The sequence below is a fragment of the Marmota monax genome, unplaced genomic scaffold (assembly GCF_021218885.2).
Source record: "Marmota monax isolate L192 unplaced genomic scaffold, Marmota_monax_Labrador192_F-V1.1 WCK01_AAM20220418_F8-fsc00040, whole genome shotgun sequence".
In the NCBI taxonomy this organism is placed as follows: Eukaryota; Metazoa; Chordata; class Mammalia; order Rodentia; family Sciuridae; genus Marmota; species Marmota monax.
In genome coordinates, this window is record NW_026692782.1 from 5,355,634 (window position 1) to 5,380,423 (window position 24,790).

Below are 24,790 nucleotides of genomic sequence, written 5' to 3' on the forward strand. Positions count from 1 at the left end.
AATATCTTCTTAACCTTCTTCTTTGAGGATCCATCTAGTAATATCAATTTTTGACCATAAATGGTACTTGAGTACTAAAACTGAAAATCCACATTACAAAACACTCTTTGTAGAGAATGTAATCCAAACTCAACAATAAAGTAACCTGTTGCTTTAGGAATGCCTGAATTTCATTAAGCAATGCTTTGCCAACTTAATGTGACGATTAGTTTGGTAATGGTTTTAATTGCACTTTCTTTTACAATTTATGAATATAAAATTGTTTAAATCATTTTAAAATGATCACTTTAAATTTATACATTGGATAGGTAATGTAAAATGTCTTTTAAATGAATGCCTGCTATTAGCTATGAATGTTAACCGTTATTTTTCTACTTTCTTTTTGACAGGAGGCAGCAATATTGGAAGATGGTCTGGTTCTAATATCAAACATAGCTTTGTGAGAGGCCACATGGAGAAAGGGATTAAAAGTCAAAAGGTATAACCTGAGACTCCAACCTTGAGAAGGTGTTCCTGGCATAGTGCATGATACTGTCAAAATCGTATCTTTCGCCAAGGGAGTTTACTTCTCCAGGCTCCATCTTCAGAAAATTGTACTCTTGACCTATGAATCAGGGATAAACAAAAGCACAGAAGCCTTTTAACTAAAAGAACATAAGAGCACTTCCTAGACCTGCATCTGCTTTTGACTAAATGACTGATCTTTTTGCTGATTGTATTTACATACCAATTCCCAGGTGTGTGCAAAAATCATTTGCACTCCGATATCATATTAAAAGAGCAAGTTGCAAAAGAATTGAATTTGAACAATGAGTTCAGTTCTGCAGCAAGGAAATTACCAGAAGCATATTTTGGGTTTGTTTTCTGTGTATACTTGTTAACACCACATAATATTTGTTTCTTTAAAATCATACTGCTTCTCTGGGTACAGTAGAAGTGATTGTAAAGTTATGCTTTTATTTAATGAGTTTCCCATCTTTTTCTCATGACTACATTTGCCAGGACCCACAAAAATTATCTATTTGCTTTAGATCCTTTCTAAGAAACGCTGTGGGAAGATACAAAAACAATATTAGTATAAACACAACTCTGAGGTTATAGCTACATGACTTCATCATTGGTGATAAAACAATAGCAAATCTACTTTCATTCAAAAATAAAACAAGGTTCCCCTTGAGAAAAAGAAGTTTCTACTTTGACAGCTTTTGAATCAAGAATAATATGCTTCAGAACTTTTTTTTTTCCTTTGCACATCTGCTATCTTAACTTTAGGACATCTTCAATTTTAAGAGATTTTCGACTGCCTGTGTGTACCTTTTTAGGCAACATTTTTTCCTGAAATTTGGAAAAAAAAAAAAAAAAGAGTTAAATACATGGGTCTACATCAATAGTTCCCAAACCAAAGAATTTCTTTCAAGAGAGTTTACATTTCAATGATTCTCTTTTCACTATTAAATCAGTCGAAGATGATACAAGTCATGTTATTTATGTAATTTACAAAGCTTTGAAACATTTTATTTAAAGGTAAAGTACTGGAATTCCAAATTCATATAGGGCTGGGAATGAAACTATTATACCATTATTATAACTAGGTTTTTAGTCCCATGCCATATTTCTATTAAACATAAAAATATTAAATAAAAAGTTTTCCAAAAGGCAGTAAAGAAATCTAGTGATTTCACAATATAACATCTCTCTTACATGATGATGAAACCAATACTCATTTGAGCATTAGGGATGAAAGAAACACTTGGATCCATAGAACCCATGTTCTAGGCTAACGTGTTTTAGTCCATCTTTGAATGAATTCACACCATAAATAATTTTAAATTAATTATCTAACCTATATATTGAAATATATATTCCACAAATCTATGCTGTGTCTATGTGTGTTAGCAAACATTCTTAAAAATTATCCTAAATTTTCATTCAAATTCTTGTTTTCCTAAGGAATTTTCAGCATATTATAGCATATCCCATTCTAGAGGGAATTTTCAAAAAGCTATAGACCAAATTTTGTGACCATCAGCAAGATTTCAATTTAGAAAACAATCTGAGAATAGATTCTCTAGCTAGAGCAGAATTTCATAAATTTTCTGAAAGTGAAACATAACCAACTTCAGAAATGCATTTCCCTGAATATAACTTATCACTTAAACATGTGTAACAGAGGAGTTTGCTAGTTAAAAAGAACATAGCCTCATACAATCCAAACAAAAGAAAATTAGACTTGCTTCTTGCAAGAAGGGGAGAATCGGTGATAGAAACAGAGCGACTCACACTTAACAATTAAAATAAATGGTAGCTTCTTTCTGGAAGGTATCTTCTAATATAAATTTGATCCTCATAACAATTTACCTCTTAATCATAGTCACCAATTTTGCATGTAAATATGAAACCAGCATTTGTTTTTATTACCCATAGCTCTTGAGAAATACCTGATCTTAAGTCTCTGAGTTAGGGAAACTCATAATTTGTTGATAACTAATCTCTAACATGAATGCTTTCAGACTGGTACAGTAGTTCTGATACAGTAGTTCCAATTACTTAAGAAATCTCTGGAAATATCTTTTCTTTTCAATTGACCTGAATGTTTAGTTAAAAAAGTATTTGATCAAAATTTTCCTACTACTATGTCAGGTGTTAAGGTATCATAATCTATTTCTTAATAATACCTATACATTTTTCCTTGTTTTAGGTAATATTTATGTTGAATCAGAAACCTTCTTAATGGTAAAATCATTTTTGAAAGTTATGTACTTTATAAGAGTATTTGGAGGAGTCCACATAATATTTGGCAAATAGAAGAAAATAGCTGTGGTTAATAGCAAGCTTCTCATTTATTTGATAGTTGAATGAATTTTCAGAAATATTATTTCCTCTAAGTTTTTCTCTCAATGATATAAAACATAAAGATGAACTTTGATGGATGGTTCAGGCCAGGGCTTCTATTTGGGGGAGTATAAATTTTCTTTGCTTGTCTTTAGTATCCAGCTCTACAGATCACTTTGTCATTCTTGAATTGATTTCCTCACTTGGCTTCTGGAACATCACATTACACTGATTTTTTTTCTTTTACCTCTTAGAGAACACCTTTGGCCTTCTGGTGGACACTCTTCTAAAGGTTGCTCAAATCTTATTGCTTTCCATTTTCTATGCTCCACTTTTCTCCTCTTCTCCCTCAGTTTTTCCCTAGACGGTCAAATCCACTACAAAATGTTTATCTCCAGATACATACTAAAGTCCAAACTCACCTTTCCTTTGTCTAGTAAAGGAGGATCATACAAAGGGTCTTTGAATTGAGGGATGTGTTGAATGGAATCAGTATTTTTTATTTCTTTTTCTCAAAACCAATCCTCTTCACCAGTGTTTCTTTTTTCAGTTGATGATACCACAATTCATCGTGTTGTCTGAAGATAAAGCTTTTGCAGATCTTTCTTTATGTTCCTCTTAAAACATTTTAAGACTCTCTTCTTCCTCTTGCCCTGTCCTACCCTAATTGAGAACACAGCCACCTCTCAAAAACTACTATTTTGACTAATAGGTTTCCCTGACTTTAGGCTCATCTTCCCCCACCCCCAATTAATGTTTATTACAGCTTACAGAATTCCTCTTTTAAAAATCTTGGGGTATAATTTCTCATTTTTCTAATTGTACAGATTGCAGAATCACACTGGTCATAGAGTGTGTTTCTACCCCAATGATTCAAATGTATGAATTGCCAAGATCATTGTAATGTCATGTGCAGCTAATAAAAAAAAATAAAATAAAAAAATCTTAACTTTCTCTGTTTATAATCCTTCACTTATTCCCCAGTAGCTACAGGTTACAATCTAAATTTCTTAGATTCACAGAAAAGATTCTCCACCCTCCCCAGGTAGTTGTCAACTAACTCTTACTCATAGTTCAACGTGCCACCACAACAGTTAAGTGAAAAGGATCATGTATTTTCAGCCTAGAAATTTGACCACTTTTCTGGTCCACCTGCAATAAATATTTCTACTTTATTTCTAACTTTCAGTTTTTTGTGTGACATCTCTCTGGATTTGCCAAGGTACGTTTGTTACAACTTTGCTTCTTTTCTGCAGTATTCTCAATGTGACAGGTACTTTTCTTACTCACTTGAACTCATTTGTATAGATAAAAAGTTTTGTGTTTTCCATGACAGTAACTTTCAATGTCTAATAGTGCCTCTGCATTAATTGGTACCAAATATATAATGAGCAAATAAAGAAAGCAACTCTGAATTATAGAAAATGATAAGAATTTCAACATTGATAATTTAAAATTGCCCATGAAAAATAAAGTAAGATCACATTTTTATTTTACTTTTGCTAAAAGTGCATACTACCTTATAAAAAATTCCAAACAACAGATTTTTTTTTTTTGGGGGGGGGGGGGTAGAGATGGAAATGTACTTACTGATCTTTGCAAATGTGAAAGTTAAGTAAAAAGTTTTATAATGATGCAACTATTATATACCAATTCTTAAAATAAAATTAAAATTTAATTCTAAATTATATTTCAACTACTAAAAATATTCTTAATAGTCTGTCTTTGGTAAAGTCAAGTTTAAGAGAAAAATCTCAAAGAAACTATGTAGACTATCCTGGAAATGACTCATTTCACTGGAATTTTCTTCAGAAATTATACATGATAAATGTAGATTCCTGTGGTTACCGTTCATGTCATGGCAAACCCTGGGCTCTTTCTAAGTCTTAAAAAATAAATTATAGATCTAAAGCACAAAAACAGTTCAAATAAAATAATCATTTAATGATATTAGTATATTGTTCATAGCTCACACCCATTCTTGAAAAAGTACAGACGTTTAGAAAGAAAACAGCTAAGACCTTAAGAAACAAACAAAGCCTAGAAAATGCAGGAAATTTCAGTCTCTAAGAAGAAATCAAAAATATAAAACCTCCAAGAGTGATTTTTAATCAAATAACATATTGAATCTGCCACATATTGTACACTGTTTACAAAACATAATAATTTTACACACCCTAAAATCTCTCTCACCTGGCTGAATGTTTTCTCTTATGATGGTTACGTGGTTGTCTCGATCTGGTCGTGTGTGCTCATGCCAAAAGCCGATCACATGGCCCAGTTCATGAACAACGATCCCAAACTTATCACAGTTCTTTCCAATAGAGATTGCCTGGGGTCCATTTCCCCTCCGACCTACGTAGGAGCAGCATCTATAATAAAGTAGAAAGTGGAGATATTGGTGGAAGAGAAAAATGGATAAATTACAATATGGTGGACTTTTGTGAAGAGTTATGTTGAACCATAGCACAGTGGTACATGCCTGTGATCCCAGTGATTCTGGAGGCTGAGGCAGGAGAATCGCAGGCCAGCCTCAGCAATAACCAGGCTGTTTCTCAAAATAAAAAATAAAAATCATTGGAGATGTGACTCAGCATTTGGGCACCCCTGGGTTCAATCTCCAGTACAAATAAATAAATAAATAACATAAGGAACCAGGACGTGGTCTCTCTTTTGACACTCTATCTGCAGTGCCCAGGCTCAAAACTGAAATTTAAATTTTTGTTCATTATAAGTCACCAAGCCTATAGTGTTCTCTTATAGCATCCTGAATTGTCTGCAAAACCTGATGAAAAAAAAAAAAACACTGACAATAGTTAATAGTTCAAAGAAGTATTAGATTTCTGTCTATTGTTCAGACTAACATTTGAGTGTGATTTTTTTAAATCTCACTGTCTAAAAGAATCTCCTGGATTATCAGAAAAAAAAAATGTGAAACACCCGGGAATACCTTCCTGCAAATCATCATTGAATTATTGATATTTATATATTTATAAATGTATATACATAGAATATTTTTCTATCCAAAATAGAAGTTCTATTTATTCATTTACATGTGTGTGTACACATGTATGTATGAATGCATAACAGTCTGGAAGTCTCTTATCCACATACTCTATAAATAATAAATACATTGGACACTCTTTAAAATGAATTTTAGGTTATTAACAATAGTAGCTATAATTACAAATGCAAATAAACTCATATCTAAAACTTTGATAATCAGGTTTGAATTGAAATAGCTCGTCTATAGGATGTTCCTCCTAAACAGCATTAGAGAGCACTAAATAATTGGTCTTAAGTAGTTGGGAACTGCAGTGCACTAGACATTGTCAAACATCTCTCTGATTAATTAAATTAAAAGAAAAATTGTCAAAAATTAATTGCTCAAAAGATTAAAAAGAATTTTACAATTTTAATTTCCAGGGTAAGTACATTAGATGGTGCTTTTGATTTTGCACAAATATAAATTCCTGTGTCAGTCTCTTTCTTCCCCAAATTATTTCTGTAGGTTTTTAACTTATTTATTCATTTACTTATTTATTTGTTCATTCATTCTAATTAGGTTTTAAGTGTCTACATATTTTAACTGAGTTAGATGAACTCATTAGTACTCATTATGTGTAAATCTAGTATAGCAGTAAATTAAGCCTAATAAATCAGTAAGTAATAGAAAAGACAAAATTGGTGGGGAAGGTGAAAATCTGAATTGTCTTTTTGCCTTGAGAATTTTCTTTAATATTTTAATCCATATATACTTATTACATACTCAAATATTTATTACATACCTAATAAGTAATAGATATAGAGAAACAATTTTTGTGCAAATATTTGAGAGATTGAAACTGAAATATTTGATACCTTAAGGCAGTAGTATTGAAACTGAAATATCTGATGATTATATAACCACTAAATTACTCACATTGAGTCATTTCTGCTGGTTATAGTCAGAGAAGACAGCACTTTGCAAAACAAATTCTGGGAGACAGTAAAGCAACGTGGTCAATTTATTTAATCCTAAAACACCCTTTTAGCATAATTTTACCAATAGCAATTTCCTATAATAAGATGGGATTTCGTAATGGAAAGGAAAAATAGATTTCACACTGCCTTATTCATGAGTTATTATTTTACAGTGGTCCTGTGAAACAAGAAAAATGTGGTGCTTTGATCCCTGACTAACTAGAGCTCTTAGGGACAAAGAATTCTACATTCAGATTAACTAAATAACTAAATATGTACTTAGACAAATATTAGACATGGAATGCTAGGGTAACATGCAATTTAGAAAAATGTGATTTAATCATACCCAAACATTATCTTAGTTTCTAATGTAATCCAGGTTTGAAGGCATTTTCTTCAATATGGCTCTCAAATTTTTACTTCTAATTTGTGTGCCACTTTTACAACTTGACCATTCTGTGATCTATCTGGTACCTCAAGAAATGCTTTCAACACCCATAGGAAACTCACCTCTCTCTAATCATAGGGAATAATCCAAGTATACTATTCCCTATTTTCACCTTGGTTTGGTAGACCAAAACACTTTCCTTTAAGATAATCCTTTGGGACATTCCAACATTAAAAGGTTGGAATGCCTTCTACCTTTTCATCAGCTATATTTCCAATTATTTTTAGTTTAATCATTACATTTTTCTAATAACTCCTTTCTTCATCCTTCCTTCCTCTCTTTTATTCTTGTTTTCTATGATAAACTCCTATAAAAGGCCACTAAAGTTTAAGTGCCCACCATTAGAATGGGGTAGTCATCAGGACAAGAACCTTCATCTCTTTGCTTCACTGATTTAGCACAAGGATTTAAAGCAGGGCTAGTCCAGAGATAGCACTATTTGTCGAATACCAGGCTCAAATAGTCACCCAACTTTCTTAATGTCTGCATTTGTACAATAATAAATGTTTCAATTTATCGTGTTCCCAGTTTTCCTCTCCAAGAAACCTGATCTACCTTCTCACCTACCCATCTCTGTTAAAGGGAACTCCAACTTTCCAGACTCTCAGGCTGCATAATGCTAGGATTCCTGAATCCTCCCTTTGTCCTCCAACAGTCAATCCTGTTGGCTCTACCTTCAGCCTATATCCAGAATCAATCATCTTGTCATTGTCTCCCTTGTTAACACCCCAGTCCAACCATGAAATCTCACATGGAGTGTTGAAATCATTTACTAACTGATGATTCTCTCTGTTCTAGCCTTCCTGCAGCAGTTTTCTTAGCACCAAGATGCTTCTAAAACATCAAATCAGATTATACTATTCTGCAATAGCTCTGTGGTAAATTGTGTCAATGGTTTAAAATATCCATTACCCTTCTCTAACAGATGATTATATTTCCCTACCCCACTAATGCTGGGTTTGGTCATGTGGTTTGCTCTGGACAATGTCACAGAAGCCCAAATTGTTTGTGTCATTTCTGAGGGGAGTCTTTTAAGAGCCAACACATGGTTGACCATATTGTCTCTATTGCATCTGCTGGAGGGAGAACAATGTGCAGAGAGACTGGATGCGAGAGTAACACCGCTGTAACGCAGCCACAGCTAAGCCATCGTGGGCAAAGAAATAAAAGTCTATTAGTCTAGGCCTCTGAGATTGAGGGATCCTTGTTTACCATAGTATAAATTTGCTAATCTGACTAAAACAGGTTCTTTTAAGTCTTTACAAAATACAAGAAGATCCCAAACAATTTCCACACACAAATCTCTTACCATACAGAGCTCATCTCTTACAACCAGCCTTCCTGTCACTCCATCGACTCCAGTCATGCTTACTTCCTTACTCTGCCTTGAAAATGCAGACAAGCTCTTGCTTGTCTTCCTCCTCAAGAATTCAGTTCTCCCAGATACACAGTTGCCTCTTTACCCTAAGATTTTCAAGTCTTTTGACAAATGACACCTCCACCCCACTTTTTTTTTCTCTTTAACCTGTAGTTAATGGTATGTTTTATATTTCACTTATTTCACTCCTTCATTTCTGCATCTCCACCCTAGAATGTAAGCTCTATGGGCACATAGGACTCTCCGTCTGACACTCCTGTTATCTCCAGCCCCTAGAACACAGCCTGGCATATGGTAGAACACAGTAGATAATTCTTTAAAGAATAGATCTCAGATGTGCAGGAGGGAGCTAAGATTCCAGATTCATCCCACAGCCTCTTTCTCCAATTTTCCGTTCATGTGATTCTAATTATTACCTAATAACCTTCTGAGACATTCTTCTTCCTGCTTCAGTTAGCTCATCTCTGGTGTTTGCAAATAAGAATCTTGCTATCACACCCCCCAATCTGCCTATCTACGTCCTCCTCAGAGAGAATGCCTTATGTTCAATGTTAACATCCCAACACATACTATGGAGGTAACACAACATGGGAATTCAATATGTATATCATAAATTAACTTATTCTAATCTGAATAACCAAATACCACAGCATTTGTTTATTTAGTGCCACAGCTTTGATGACATAAAAGACCCAATATGAAATCCAATGAGAGCGTTAAGTGTTTGACGTACACATATCTTATTCTCATTGGCCCTAAACACTTTGTACAACACCAACTTCCAAACTCCTTAATAATTGAAATGATTTTTTATGAGATTTAAAGGTAGCAACACCATTTCAAAAGAATGATAAAACCACCAGTCATGGTGGCCCACACTGTAATCCCAGTAGCATGGCTCAGGAGGCTGAGGTGGGAGGATCATGAGTTCAAAGTTAGCCTCAGCAACTTAGTGAGCTGGGTGGGTGGCACATGCCTATAATCCTTAGTGGCTCAGGAGGCTGAGGCAGGAGGATCACAAGTTCAAAACCAGCCTTATCAACGTAGGCCCTAAGAAACTCAGAAAGACCTTGTCTCTAAGATTTTATATATATTATAACTAGGGATGTGGCTCAGTGGTTAAATGCCCCTGGATTCAATCCCTGGTACCAAAATAATAATAATAATAATAAATAATACTGAGGTTCATTGCCACACTGCTGTAAAAATATCTATTAAAATACAGCACAGCATTTTCACAATTTACAGAAGCCTTTTTGAGGTTTGTTTTATTAATGCATTATAGTTATACATGATATTAGAGTTCATTTTAATTAATTATATAAGCATGGGACATATTATTTTTGAGAAAGTAGTTGTTATCCTGCAAGAAGCAAATCTGGAAAACACTACTATGGGAGGGAATATCTAAGACACTCAGAAAATGTAGAACCTTGCTCTGACCAATACGTTTAGAAAATAATTCTAGTTTGGCAGCAAATTGATGAGCAAGACAGAAGAATAGCCCAGGCATGGGATGCTGAAGATGTAAGCAAACCAGAGCACTAACGTGGGACGAGGTGAAAACACAGATTTCAGAGGAAGCACACCAGAAGCACAAATATGCTCAAGTTCTGAACTTGGGTGAGTGGATATCAGCAATGCCACTGTTAGAAAGTGGTGTGGTGGAGGGAGGAAACCACTTGCCCTATAGGCACAAAATTCTGTGGTCCTAGAATATATTCATCTAATATATAATATTTTCTTATGTAAAAACTCAGACTTTCTCATGGCCAAAGTTCTATGCAAATATTAATAAACAAATCCTATTTGTGGAGTTTATTTTTTTTTTTCCATCTGAACTTCAATCATCTCCGGGTTCTACTTACCCACAAGGCCTATAGGTGAATACAATGTAACTCTCTTCATCACCTCTTTCAATGAATGTCACGCAGGTGTGCTTTTCCCAGTGCCTCATGGCCTGCTTGAACATGGCTCTCTGGCTGCCTGGAAAAAAATGGCACGACTTTAATACAATGGTGTCCACTCCAGGGAGGAGTGCTTTGTGCTGGCTCCCCCATCCTGAGCTAGGCGGGCAATTCAGAATGCCATTGTTATCACTAAACAAAGAGTACTAGCTTATAGCACCCCAGATGAGTCATTATTAAGAATCAACACTCACTTTATAATCAGAAGGTCAGGGCTCTCTATCTCTACAAATATGTGTGTACAAGGCTCTATAGATGGTGTATACATTCTTCCTGTCAGTTGAAGAGAGATCAGCTTCCAGATTTAATAGGCGCATTTGAAGCTCAGTTTAAAAACCACAACATTTCTTAGACTCTTAGGGTAAAGATATTCTTTTCCAAGTTTCAAAGATATTCTAAGCTAGTAACCTAGGTTAAGGGAGTGTTTTTCCAAGTTTGATTGAATACTATGGTTGCTATATTCCTATTCTATAAAAACGCACACTTAATCTGCATGGTAATTGTGTTTCTTTATCAAAACAGACACTCTGGGAATATCTTACCAGTAAAGTTGCCTCCTATAACATAAGGAATAACACCTCCAGGCCATATTCTTTCAGTTCTTGATGTAGCAGCTCTGGGAACTCGATTTTTCTCATTTTGCCCTGAGAATTTTAGAGGTACTTTTCCCTTAACTGTGGTGTTTTGCTCCAAGCCTGCAGTGACATTTAAAACATTCTGTGAAACAGAAGTCCTCTGTCAGGGAATCATTTACCTCTTAAAGGACAAAAGTTGAAATGTCTTATTTACATATTTGAATAAATATGCCTGAAGTCAAAATTCATTTTTAAAAAACTTTAGTTATATTACATAGCTTAGAAAAGCACTAAAATATTTAAGTATTTCATATCCAAATACTATTTCTTAATGCTCTATAAATGAATTTTGAAGAATTTTCATACAACAGTACACAGCAGGTAGAATTCACACAGGCATATAAGCCAGAAATAAAATGGTTTTATATTTTCTATTTTACTAACTCACTACCAATTCTCCCCCCCAAAAATAAAATAGATGTTGTTTAATAAAGTCATGTGGTACTCAAGACTCTTCTTATTCTGGCTAAATCCCTCATACTTTAAATCAAAATTAATATTCTATAATATGTCTAAAATTATGAATATTACATTATATTGATAATCAACAAAATAACATAAAAACAGATGTGCTCTTGACTCCTGCGGACACTCAGCCATCTCCATTCCAGTTTCCCCTGAATTCTTCTCCACGTATCAGCATGACTCAGAGGTAGGTACCTCAAGAGCAGGCTCATATAAAATGCATTCTCTCTGGAGCAGCTTCCAAGTCTAGTCTTTGACTTTTCTTGGTGGTCTTTCATAATAGTTTCAGTTACTGTTTCGTTTTTCATAAATTTACATGATTTTTTTATATTCATCTATCATTGTTGATACAAATGCTTTTTCACTAGAATATGTTTTGACATAACAAGTATTAAATGCGTGCTCCCTGTACCTATGTCTGTCCTGGGGCAAAGCATCTTTGCTTAGGAAAATTATTACTTGAAAGCACTTCGAAAATTTAATTATTAATCCATCAATTTAAGAGATGTTAGAATATAAGCATGAATAAAGGACTTTAAAAAACTAAAATCCAAAAACAGCATTTAATAACTTCAATAAATATTTACTAATTATAAAACCAGAAAGTAGTTTATTTGAATGTCTTAAATGTATGCTTCATGGTCAAAAACACATTACCTTTTCAATGTAAGAAATTAGTTTGTCAATTTAAGTGACTTATTTAAAAAGAAATAGTTATGATATTTTTCCATTTGATTAAAATTGATATAGCTTCTTGATTTATTAAAATATCTTGCTGTGATACTCAATTGACTGGAAATAAGTATAAACAAAATAAATACCTAATACATTTAAAATAGAAACTTAAAATAAGTTAAAAGAACATTTCAAATTTTTCAAATTAAGTTCTACAATCCTTATATCATATATTGGCTAACAAAACTAAATAAAGAAAGGACTCTTTCTCAGCATATATTCTTTACAAACTTCATATCATAATGGCACACTGATTTTAATTAACCAAACTTCTATGAGTATAATATTTACTGTACATCAAGTCAAGCGTCTGCAACTTTAAACATTGATATACCAGAGCCAATTCTTCTTATCCTGTCTATGAGTTGATAGAGGGCCCCTCGTTTCTTTGACATACCATGGTCACCAAGTCCACCTTAAAGAATACAAGAAAACACTTGAGTTACACTCAATGTATTTTCAAGTTCTCACAAATAAACAATAGTAATATGCTATACTGGTTTCCTCTGGACATCCTTTCTTTGATCTTAACGTGTTAGAGTTATGGATATCCATGACTCCTTGTGTAAGGTAAAAAATCTACAGCAACAATGTTGCTAACTAAAAATAAGGATGTGTGGGGCATTCAGAGAGCAATCTGAATCATGACTTTATTTGGACATCATGGCAATTCATTCATCTATTGATAATTTGAAGAATTTTCTTCACTGTGACCATGATATCACATAATGTTATATGTAATAACAGCAAGTTGTTCTGCTCTACTGATTGTATTTCAGCTATTTCCTCTATGCAAACTGGATATTTTTATATCCCAGTAGCACAAGTTTTGCTCCAAAGTATTGATAATTTTTGAAAACTTTTTAATACATTTTATAATATATTCAATTACATTTTTTAAAAATGTCGTTTTAAAAAAATCAAGTTTCTCCAATTAATTTTATTTTGAAATAAATTTGGAATTAGAAGAAAATCACAAGAACCTAAATGGTGTTCAATTGAAAATGCATCCCATCACATTATGTAATTTATAAAATTTATGAAAACAGATCTAAAGAATATTAAAGTTCAAAAGGAAGAGGAGAGAAGAGAACTAAGAAAATATGTCTTTAATAAAAATTACTGACAAAGACTTTAAAAGATAGGTTTCTGTCCTAAAACAGAAAGCAGAGCTTTTGAGAAAAAATCTCATTCCAGGGCTTTTAGAAAATGCAGCTCTCAATTTTGTCCTCTATATCCCCTAATCTCCTTGAATTTTAACAGACAAAAAGAGGTATCACTGAGCAAACAATCAATACAACAACTATCAACATCAGAACATATTCAGATGAATTTGGACCACTGAGCATCTATGGTTCATAAAGGCTGAAATTGAAAGACAGGCTGAAATTCATGAAGTCAACAAACTATGCTAACACTTTGGACAATTTCCTTCCAATATCAATTTGCCTTCAAAATTAGTTAATATTAAATGTAATAGCTTAGGTTAAAGCTAAAAATACTATAATAAAATTTACTATTGTATAAGCTTTTAAAGGAAAAATCAAACAAGTCCTTATATGGCAAATAAGTTATAGGGCTTGTTCACTGAGAAATAATCTGCCTAATTATTTGCATGACATGGTCACATTTTTGCTGTGCATCTTGAGAAAAATTTTTGAAATTTTTTCACTGAACATTTTAAAAAGATGAGGTCATACTGAAATGTATTCATTCCTAAGCAGTTACGAGAAACATTTTTAAAGTATGTCATCTATGTGTTTAAAATGACCCTTAGGTAGCAACTGTATTTATATTACACAGACCTAAAATACCTGTAAATAGACATAGAAGGGACTTTGTGAGAAAAAAGAAAGATAAAGATAATAATATGAAGATAATTATAATGACTAGAGTTGTTATAAAATTGGAAAAACAGCATTTCAAGACAAAGGCAATAATGTCTTGAATAATATTTTAAGTCATTTTTAATAATTTTATAGCTGTTGAAATAAAATTCTGCAGAGGAAATTTATTGAAATAGAAAAGGGGAAATGGTTATTTCTCCACATATTCAAAAATAATGAAAATATGCAAGTTAAATATTTATGGCAAAAATTCAAAGTTTAAAATTAGGAGAAGAGAAACAGTTAGCACAAATTATTTAACAAGAAAGAAAAAGAGAATAAAAATAAGATATAGGATATCTCACATTTTTAAAACTTCCTCTAAGTAGTGCAAGCTACCACTAAATTTCAAATGTGTGTACCTTTCATACATACATTTACAATAAATATTTCCATTATTAACAGAGTAAGTTTTAGTCTGCATATTTAATATAGTGTTATTATCTTTTATAACTATACTACCTCAGAATTTAACTCTAAATTAAATAACAAAATTAAATCATTGTATTAGAAAATTTTAAATCACATAGAATTAATGGCTACAAAATAATGAAGGAAGAGAGTTAAAAAAATGACCTAAATAAATCTTAAAGCAAATGAAAATTTTAATATAAGCCGAAAATACAACTTCCAATAAAACTAGGATTTTGCTATGTGATAATATTTCTCTACTCTTCAGAATAAAATGCCTCCATGGCAATGTTAAATGGGATACAGCAGCTGGAAAATCTGCCAGTGGACACGTTGAACAGGAATGTTCTATCTATGATTCCACTGTAAAGCAAGATTCCATTTCCCCCCACATTGGTGCATATTTCAGAAAATATGGTTGCTATATATAAAACAAAGGCCATGCCTACTATTCTTAAATAGTATGTACTATTATTTTCAATAAATTCCTTAGGGTTTATCATATAGATTTCTTGTTTTAAATAATTTTCTTAAATGTGATAATGCTATTTTCACTACATAGGACAAAGTCCTTATTCTTAGAAAATGTATACTAATCACCCTATATTAAGTGTTTTATATATTCTTCCATTAATTTCAAAATGTTTTGTACACATTTGTACATGTATGTGCACACACAGAGCAAATGTAGTAAACTGTTAACAATTGTTGAATCTAAGACATACCATGCTGATGTTTCTACTTGCACTATCCTATGGACTTTTTCGTGTTTGAAATTTGCCACAATAAAAAAGTTGCAAAAGCACTAAATTGGGCAAAGTGATATTGATTTACAGTAACATCTTTTTAGGATATATATTTGTCTAATAGATATCAGACAGGAACTATGTATTTGATTTCCATGGAAAAGAAAAAATACAAAATTAATAAAGGGGATGGTAATGCAATGACAAATGACATCAAATACATTTTTTAGCTATAACTACAAAAAGAAATTCTATTCTTTTAGCCTTAAAATTCTTCTCCAAAATAGAACACATTAAAAATCATAACATGAAAATATAACTAATTTTTAAATTTTAATAAAAATATTTTAATATGAGTATTTAAATAATATTTAATAGAGTTCAATTCTTATATGGTCATAATTCAAATTTTAAGAACAACTAAAATGAAATCCTCTCTTGGGGTTTTCAAAAAAGTTATATAAAAATTTCACATATCCATACCAGTAGATACATAGATTCTTCTAAATAAGCTCCTATATAATTATTTAAAGAATAATTTACATTTTGAAACTGTATATCAAGTGGAAAGCAATAGAAGACTATGAAATTTGTCCTACAAGAATTGAATTCTGTTCCTGACCTAGCCACTTATTTGTCACAATAAGAAAGCTATACATCCTTCTAAACTTCAGTCTCCTCATCTGTTAATTGTAATCACTTTAGTACCAACCTTCAGAGGTTTGTTATGAGATTCAAGAGTTAATATCTGCAAATCACTTAAACCATGCCTGGTACGTAGTAAAACACTAAAATAAGTTTAATAAAATGAAAACTATAAGTAAAATGTCTAGATATACGAATTTCTGTGCAAGAAATCAAAGTTGTTCCATGGGACATTAAATATGATCAAAAAAATATTCATTGCATGCCAGGAGTATGTATTCTTCAAAATGAGCAAAAAATTACTCAAATAGCCATACCTGTGGTATGTCCAAGTTTTCCAAAGGGGTTCTGTGTCAGGTCAATTGTCCTATCTATTTGAAAGATATTTAAGTCTTCATCATCTAAGGCAATATCGCCCCAAAATACAGCTAAAAAAGAAAAGTTGAATTAAAATGTAAAATATTTCATGGTGAAATCAATGTAAACAAAACTAATTAGAAAAACATTGCTAAAGTAATATTAACTGAACATATTGGACTTGCTACAGTATAATATGAGTCACATATTACAAAGAGATGAGCCCATTTTTTTTTGTTTGTTTACTTTGCTGTTTGTGATGAGAGAAGGAAAGACTTCCTTGATTAAGATGGTCACTGATTTATGGGGAGTCCTAAGGAAAGCAAAATTAACAATCATGAGCTAATCTGAAAATGTGAAAACTAAGAATATCCACATCTTCTGTGGATATCTGTAGCCAGCTTCAGTTCTTCAATAACAGGTAGAAAGAGTAGTAACAACTAAACCATGTACTATGAAAATTTCATAAAACAAGGTACAATCGAGACAAAAGAATATTGTGCTTTTATAGCAACTCATTCATCACATTTCATAGATTTATGATGCATTTTTCTAAAGATGGTATTGCCTTTGAGTCTCTGTAAAATGATGTATTACTATCAAAAATAATACTTAAGTCAATATTAATTTAGGCAACTAGTAGGTACCAGGGCTTGATTTTTACAGAGAAATATAATTCATATTTTCAGGAGCCTCAAAATCATTACTACAACCTGGAAAAAAAGACTATAAAATGCTTCATGCTACTGTATAAAGCAAATCACTAGAACATGATAATGGAGAGTTGTTTATAACTAAAATAAAAATTTCTCTTTCAAAGTCAGAAATATATACTAAAATAATGAGACAGCCTCTTTTTTAAGTTTAAACTAACCCAACTGATCCCTTAGTACTGCCAGAAGTCACAATAGAATAACTTTAGGGAGCACCACAAACTTAAGAGAAAATATAAATTGAACATGACACAGTAAGGAGATTGAAGATGGCAGATTAGAGGAAGGCTGCATTTCTAGATGCTCTTTGGCTCAGGAATCAAGCACCAGGAGTACTGCTTCTTAGAGACATAGGTGAAAGGGGAAATTCACTAAAAACTTCATATCAGATAGAGTCTGTCTGAGACTCAGAAATCCAGGTACACTGAACAATGAAAAAGAAAAGATACATTGGATCCAAGATAGTTGTGGCAGCAGAAATGGCAAAAGAACTGGTTCACCCAGAAGGGAGAGAAACACAAAAGACAAATTTGGCATGGCGAAACCTGTAGATCACAGAAGCAGTCTGAGTGTGGCTGAGAGACTTCACAATGAACTGGTGTTTTAAAAGTGCTCTGTGTCTCCACTGGCCAGCAGAAAGCTGAGACAGGGAGCTTCAGGAGATCATAGCAAACGTTGCCATACTGTCCCGGAAAGCATCTACATGTGAACGAGGGTGTACCTTGCAGAATGTGAGTGAAATAGGCACAGAGAAGATTGTACCCAGAAAAATTCAAGTCAGTAATACAGAGGGGAATGCAAATTGCTTTCACTTTGAGTCTGACAGTTCATGTAACTAGCTGAAGATGGTTGGGAAACTAAACAGGTAAGCATGGATACATTCAGAGTCTAAGCCTGGGCAGACAGTGTATTTGGGCACTGGAGTGTGAGATCCATGGAGGGTTGGTTCCTGTGAGTAAGTTCTTGGGAGACTTCTGGAATCTAGACTCAACAGAGATTCACATCTTCCCAGTCTTAGGAGCGTGTTGATCTAATCTCTCCAGAGCAAATACCACCAACAAAGCTCCTAAGGACGGATTAGTGATCATCTCCAGCCAACAGAACATCCCACTTGGAACTCTGCTGTAGTCCCCCACTGGGAGTGCCTGCATCTCGTTTCTCTGCACAAAACTCCAAATGACAATACTTCCCATTCCATACTACCTTTAACTGCTGAAAAGGGAAGCTGAGAACTATTTCAACCAGCTTCAATTTTAGGCCACTCCAACTGGCAGCTTTATGAGCAACACAGAAAGAAGGAGGGGTTAACAACACCCAGACCTTGGTGTTCTCTCTCTCCCCCTCCTTCTCTCTCCCCCTCTCCATCGCCCCCCTCCTGAAACATAGCCCCCCCCAAAAAAATGGAAAGGATAATAGGCCAGAGTCAGTGACCATCCATCCCCATAAACAGATTTGACTACCTCAGTGGAGACAATTCTTTCATTTTTTATTAACACTCTTTCTTTCTTTCTTCCTTTCTTCCCTCCTCCATCTCCCCTCTTGTTGTGCTGCTGGTTGGTTTGTGGACATATATATCATATATACACATATTTGTTTATTTTTTCTTATTTTTTAGCACTTTTTATGATAGTTATTTTTCCTTGTGTTTTGAGGGTTAGAATTTTTGTTTATTTGTTTTGGCTTTATTTTTACTCTTGTTTCTCTTTCTCTCCTTTCTTCTCCCAGTTAGAGAAATTCTCTTGTTCTCATTCTCTTCCCTTTACTTTTTTTTCTGTTGTTTTTGTCTTTTGTGCTTCTTTAAATCCATTACTTGTTACATCTCTTCTGTGTTCTTTCTGCTCACATTTTGACCGTTATAAACACTGTTAGTTCCCCATCACATTTTTCTTTTGCTTGAATGAATGTACTTTTACAATCCTTTAGAACTATTTGGTTTATATAACTCTTACCCCACTATTAATATTACTGCAATTATTAGTACTGTGGATGGCATACTTGACATCTAGTGTTTACTTCAATATCAGATCTAGTTCATGGTTATTCATTATTTTAGCTGTTGGCAATTGCTGACCTTACCATTCCTGATGTTTGTGGTAATTAGTGCTTTAGATGTGATAGCAGTTATTCATTTGCTCAAGTTGTCCCCTTTTCCGTAAGGTGCTGGCACCTGTAAGCACTACATGTTCACAGGGTAGAGACTCTGCTGCTGAACCAAACCCAACCAGGAAAGAGCTCTCCTTGATCCACACAGAAATTAACCACACTCAAACTTCAATGATATCTCGTTACAAAGTACAAAAGAGACAAAACCCACAAATCAATGACTAGGTCCCAAGCAGGAATGGATAAGTGGTTCTTCAGGCCTCATTCATAGATATCTACTTCTATAGGAAAAAGAAAAAAAAAAACAGAAATAATTAACAAAAAAGTTGTGAATACCACACCTATGAGTGGCCTCAATATATATTACTACATCACTTCACAAGAGGACTGAACCTTAAAAGAACCATGTGTAAGAATGGAAGAGAAATCCATACTACCAGATGCAGAAAACCTAAAACACAAACAAAAGAAATATGAAAAAAAAGGTAATACAAAATGCCATAAAGTTTATAATTCACCAGCAACTGACTTCAAAGTTATTAAAGTGGATAAAATATCAGATAAAAAATCTGATAATAAATAAATCAGGATTTATCCAAGATGGTAGAATAGGAGGTGGTCACGTTCCTAGCTGTTCCATGGAGTGAAACCAAGAAAGCAGATAGGCAGCTTCTCCACAAAGTGGGTGAGCAAAAAAAGTAGGAGATAGACTTTACTGGGACTTGAAACTGGACATTCAAACCAGACCAGGGACACATGAGGTTGGATATGATGAAATAAGGAAAAAAATCAGCAGCCCCACAACCACTGCCACAGCTGGGCCAGAAGCACCAGCCCAAACTATCTCTTCTTGAGCATAGTGGAGGGCTGAGGGAATTAAGGAAACCCACATTTTTGGGAAGCCCAAGGCATGTTTCAGTACAGAGTGTTTAGAGACCAAGGACATTGCCAAACAAACCTGAAAGATGCTCTGCAGGTTAATTCATGATATTACCTCTCTCACTCCAGCAATCCAGAGGGTGGAGCATCACTCTCCAGACCCCCTACCTAAAACTGCCGACAAGAGAAGCTGAGCATATTTTGAATGCAAATGGAATAAATTCTTCAACTTTTCATCAAGATTTTTAATTTTTTAAATTTACTTTATTTCTCTGATTAATTGTGACCTTGATGGTACATGGACATTTATAAAATTTCATTTTTTTTCTAATTTCTAGAATTTCTGGAGACATTTATTTTTCATGGATCAGTTTGTTATGAACTAGGATATTTGATTAGTATATTTTAGTTTTGTTTTGTATTCTTTTATTTTTAACTTTTTAAAATTTTATATATATATTTTGTCCTACCTATGTTTCCCTTGATTCTCTTTTCTTCTGCTAATAGCCAATCTCTATTTTTCTCTCTTTCACTCTTCCTTTAATATTTTACTTCTGGTTTCTCTCCTCCTCCCTAACAATCATCACATCCTATGTCACTTCTGTTCTCTCAATGTCCATTATGTGAAAGTGTAAACCCTTTTGCAAACTTGCTGTTTTTATTATAGGCAATAACTGATCATATCACTTCTGTTTATTGTGATAATTAACATTGTAAAAGTCATAGTAGGAACTATTTGGTTTAATGCTGTATATTGCTTGCATTGGTTGTTATTATTTGTCTCCTCCAAAACAGTGAGGTACTGGAAATGTTCAGGGACACTATAAATCTACAGGGTAGAAACTGTACTGCCTCAGATCCATACTGTTTTAGGGGAAAACAAACAACATAAAAAAGCAAGAGAATAAATTGCCCCAAACAAACTAACATACTCTAATAACAGAATCCATCAACACCAACTGGAAAAAAATGTAAGAGGAGTATAGAATGTACATTGTTAAACTAATTTGTGAAGTAAAGGATAGTATAATGAATGAAATGGAAGTGAAAGATCATTTTAATAAAGAGTCAGAGATTCTTAAAAAAAGCTGAAATACTCAAAATTAATGAAATGATTTTTAAAAATTCAATAGAAAGCATCACCAACAGATGATATCACTTGGAAGACAGAACCTCAGGCACTGGAGACAAATTATATAATTTTGAAAATAGAGTTGACCATGGAGAGAAGATGATAACAAACCATGAAAAGAAATATGGGATAACATGAAAAGACCAAATTTAAGATTTATTGGGATATTTTTAATGAAATAATATCAGCCAATTTCCCAAATCAAAAGAATGAAAAGGAAAATCAAACACAAGAAGCTTATAGGACATCCAAATGTACAAAATTAAAACAGACACATACCGATGCACATTATAATGAAAATGTCTAGCATCCAGAATAAGGATAGCATTTTAAAGGCTGTGAGAAAAAAAAATATATAAGATTACTTATGGGGGAAACCAATTAAATCTCAGCTGATTTCTCAATCTAGACCCTCAAAGCTGGGAGGTCCTGGAATAACATATACCAAGGTCTGAGAAAATGGAAGCCAATCAAGAATTCTATATGCAGCAAAATTAAGCTTCAGATTTGCTAAGGAATTAAAAAACTTCCATGATAAGCAAAAGTTAGAATAATTCACAACTAGAAACCCTGCACTAAAGAATATTCTCAAAATATTCCACAAAGATGAAATTTTTAAAAAGTTAAAAACAACAAAGGGAGGAACTACACAAAAGGAATAGTCAATCAAAGGAGAAACTTATTCAAATTAAAAACTATAAATAAACCAAAATGACCAGGAATACAAATCATATATCAACAATAATCATGAACATTAATGGCCTAAACTCATCAAAAGCAAAGAGTGGCAGATTAAATTAAAAAACAATACCCAACCACATGCTATCTCCAAGAGACACCTCATAGACAAAGACATCCACAAACTGAAGGTAAAAGGATGGAAAAAATATATCACTCACATGGACAGGGTTTCAGTCCTCACATCAGATAAAGTGGAATTCAAGTCAAAGTTATGCAGAAGGAGAAAAGAAGGATATTTAATACTGCTCAAGGAAATTATACCTCAACAAGACATAACGATAATAGATATTTATTCCCCAAACAATGGAGCACCTATGTACATCAAACAAATTCTTCACAATTTCAAGAATCAATAGACTGGGCTGGGGATGTGGCTCAAGCGGTAGCGCTCTCGTCTGGCATGTGTGCGGCCCGGGGTTCGATCCTTAGCACCACATACAAACAAAGATGTCGTGTCCACTGAAAACTAAAAAATAAATATTGAAAAATTCTCTCTCTCTCTCTCTCTCTCTCTCTAAAAAAAAAATCAATAGACTACCACACAATAATACTGGGTAACTTTAACACACCTCTCTCACTATTGGATAGATCCTCCAAACAAAAACTAAACAAAGAAACTATAGAACCCAGTAATATAATCAATAATTTAGACTCAACACACATATAGAATACTCCTTCCATCAAAGTATGAATACACTTTCTTAGAAGCACACAGATCCTTCTCTAATGTAGACCATATCTTGTGCCACAAAGCAACTCTTAATAAATATAAAAAATTAGACATAATACCCTATATTCTGTCACTGGAATGAAATATTGGAATGAAGTTAGCAATCAATGATAGAATAAAAAGTAGAAGCTACTCTAACACCTGGAGACTAAATAATACGCTATTGAAGAGCTAATGGATAGCAGAAGAAATCGTGGATGAAATAAAAAAAATACTTAGAGGGAAACATGAAGAGTGATACAACATATCAAAATCTCCTGGACACTATGAAGGCAGTGCTAAGAGGAAAGTTCATTGCATTGAGCTCATTCATTAAGAGAATAGAAAGTCAACAAATAAATGACCTAACATGACATCTCAAAGCCCTAGAAAGAGAAGAACAAATCAACAAGAAGTAGAAAACAAGATATAATTAAAATCAGAGGTGAGATCAAAGAAATTAAAACAAAAGAACCAATTGACAAAACAAAAATTTGGTTCTTTGAAAAAATAAATAAAATTGATAAACCTTTAGCCACACTAGTGAACAGAAAGAGAGAAAGAAAAAACTTAAGTTAAATTTCAGGATGAAAAAGAAAATATTACAATGGACATTACTGAAATACAGAAGACAATCAGAAACTATTTTGAAAATTTATCCTCCAATTAAATAGAAAATCTTGAAGACACTGACAAATTTCTAGAGACATATGACCTACCAAAACTGAATCAGGAGAACATACACAATTTTAAAAGATCCATCTCAAGCAATAAAATAGAAGATGCCATCAAAAGCCTACCAACTAAGGAAATCCCAGAATCAGATGGATTCTCAGCCAAGTTCTACAAGAATGTCAAAGAAGAATTAAAACCAATACTTCTCAAATTATACCATGAAATTGAAAAGGAGGGAACCCTTTCAAACTCATTCTATGAAACTAGAGTATCATTCTGATACCAAAAGCAAACAAAAACATATCAAGGAAAAAAAGCTTCAGAACAGAGATGAACAGAGATGCAAAAATTCTCAACAAAATTCTGGCAAATTGCATACAAAAACATTAAAAAGATAGTGCACCACGATCAAGTCGGGTTCATGCCAGAGATGTAAAGTTGGTTCAACATACATAGGTAAATAAATGTAATTAATCAGATAGATAGACTTATAGATAAGACTCATATGATCATTTCAATAGATGAAGAAGAGGCATTTGACAAAATACAGCACCCATTCAGAACACTAGGAAAAATAAGAAATAGTAGGAACATACCTCAGTATTGTAAAAGCTATATATTGCTAAACCAAAGCCAACATCATTCTAAATGAAGAAAAATTGAAAGCTTTTCTAAGAACTGGAACAAGACAAGGATACCCTCCTTCACCATTTTTATTCAGCATTGTCCTTGAAAATCTAGCCAGAACAATTATACAGAAGAAAGAAATTGAAGGGATACAAATAGGAAAAGAACAACTCATACTATTGTTATTTGCTGATAACAAAATTCTATTTTTAGAAGATCCAAAAAATTCCATGAGAATACTTGTAGAACTAATAAATACATTTAGCAAAGTAACAGAATATAAGATTAAATCAAATGTGTTCCTATACATCAGTGATAAATCCACTAAAAGAGAAATTACGAAAACTACCCCATCCACAATAGCTACCCCATCCACAAAATAAAATATTTGAGATTAAATCTAGTAAAAGAGGTAGAAGTCCTCTATAATGAAAAATACAGAACATTAAAGAAAGAAACTGAAGAAGACCTTAGAAGATGGAAAGGTTTCTCATGCCCTTGGAAGTCAAAATGTCAAAATGGCTATACTACCAAAAGCATTATATATATTTAATGCAATTCCTATTAAAATCCCAATGACATTCTTCATAGAATTAGAAAAAACATTTATGAAATACATTTGGAAAAATAAGAGACCCGAATAGCTGATGAATCCTTAGCAAGAAGAGTAGAGCAGGAGGCATCACAATACCAGACCTGAAATTATACTACAGAGCCATAGTAACAAAAATGGCAGGGTATTG

General features: G+C 33.2%; 1 protein-coding gene across 3 annotated transcripts in view; it reads right to left on the reverse strand.

Annotated features, from left to right (window-relative positions):
* The window catches only part of Tll1 (tolloid like 1), a 210,635-nt gene that overhangs the window by 79,657 nt on the left and 106,188 nt on the right, over positions 1-24,790 (reverse strand). For 2 of the 3 annotated variants that reach the window (XM_046447878.2, XM_058580377.1), the window contains exons 2-7: positions 16,429-16,539; positions 12,758-12,838; positions 11,131-11,283; positions 10,490-10,607; positions 5,026-5,204; positions 499-604 (exon numbers count right to left, since the gene is read on the reverse strand). In XM_046447878.2, the coding sequence (XP_046303834.1) occupies positions 499-604; positions 5,026-5,204; positions 10,490-10,607; positions 11,131-11,283; positions 12,758-12,838; positions 16,429-16,539 (748 nt within the window). Of the gene's footprint in view, positions 1-498; positions 605-5,025; positions 5,205-10,489; positions 10,608-11,130; positions 11,284-12,719; positions 12,839-16,428; positions 16,540-24,790 lie in introns of those variants that run through there. The other variant, XM_058580376.1, reaches the window with a different exon arrangement.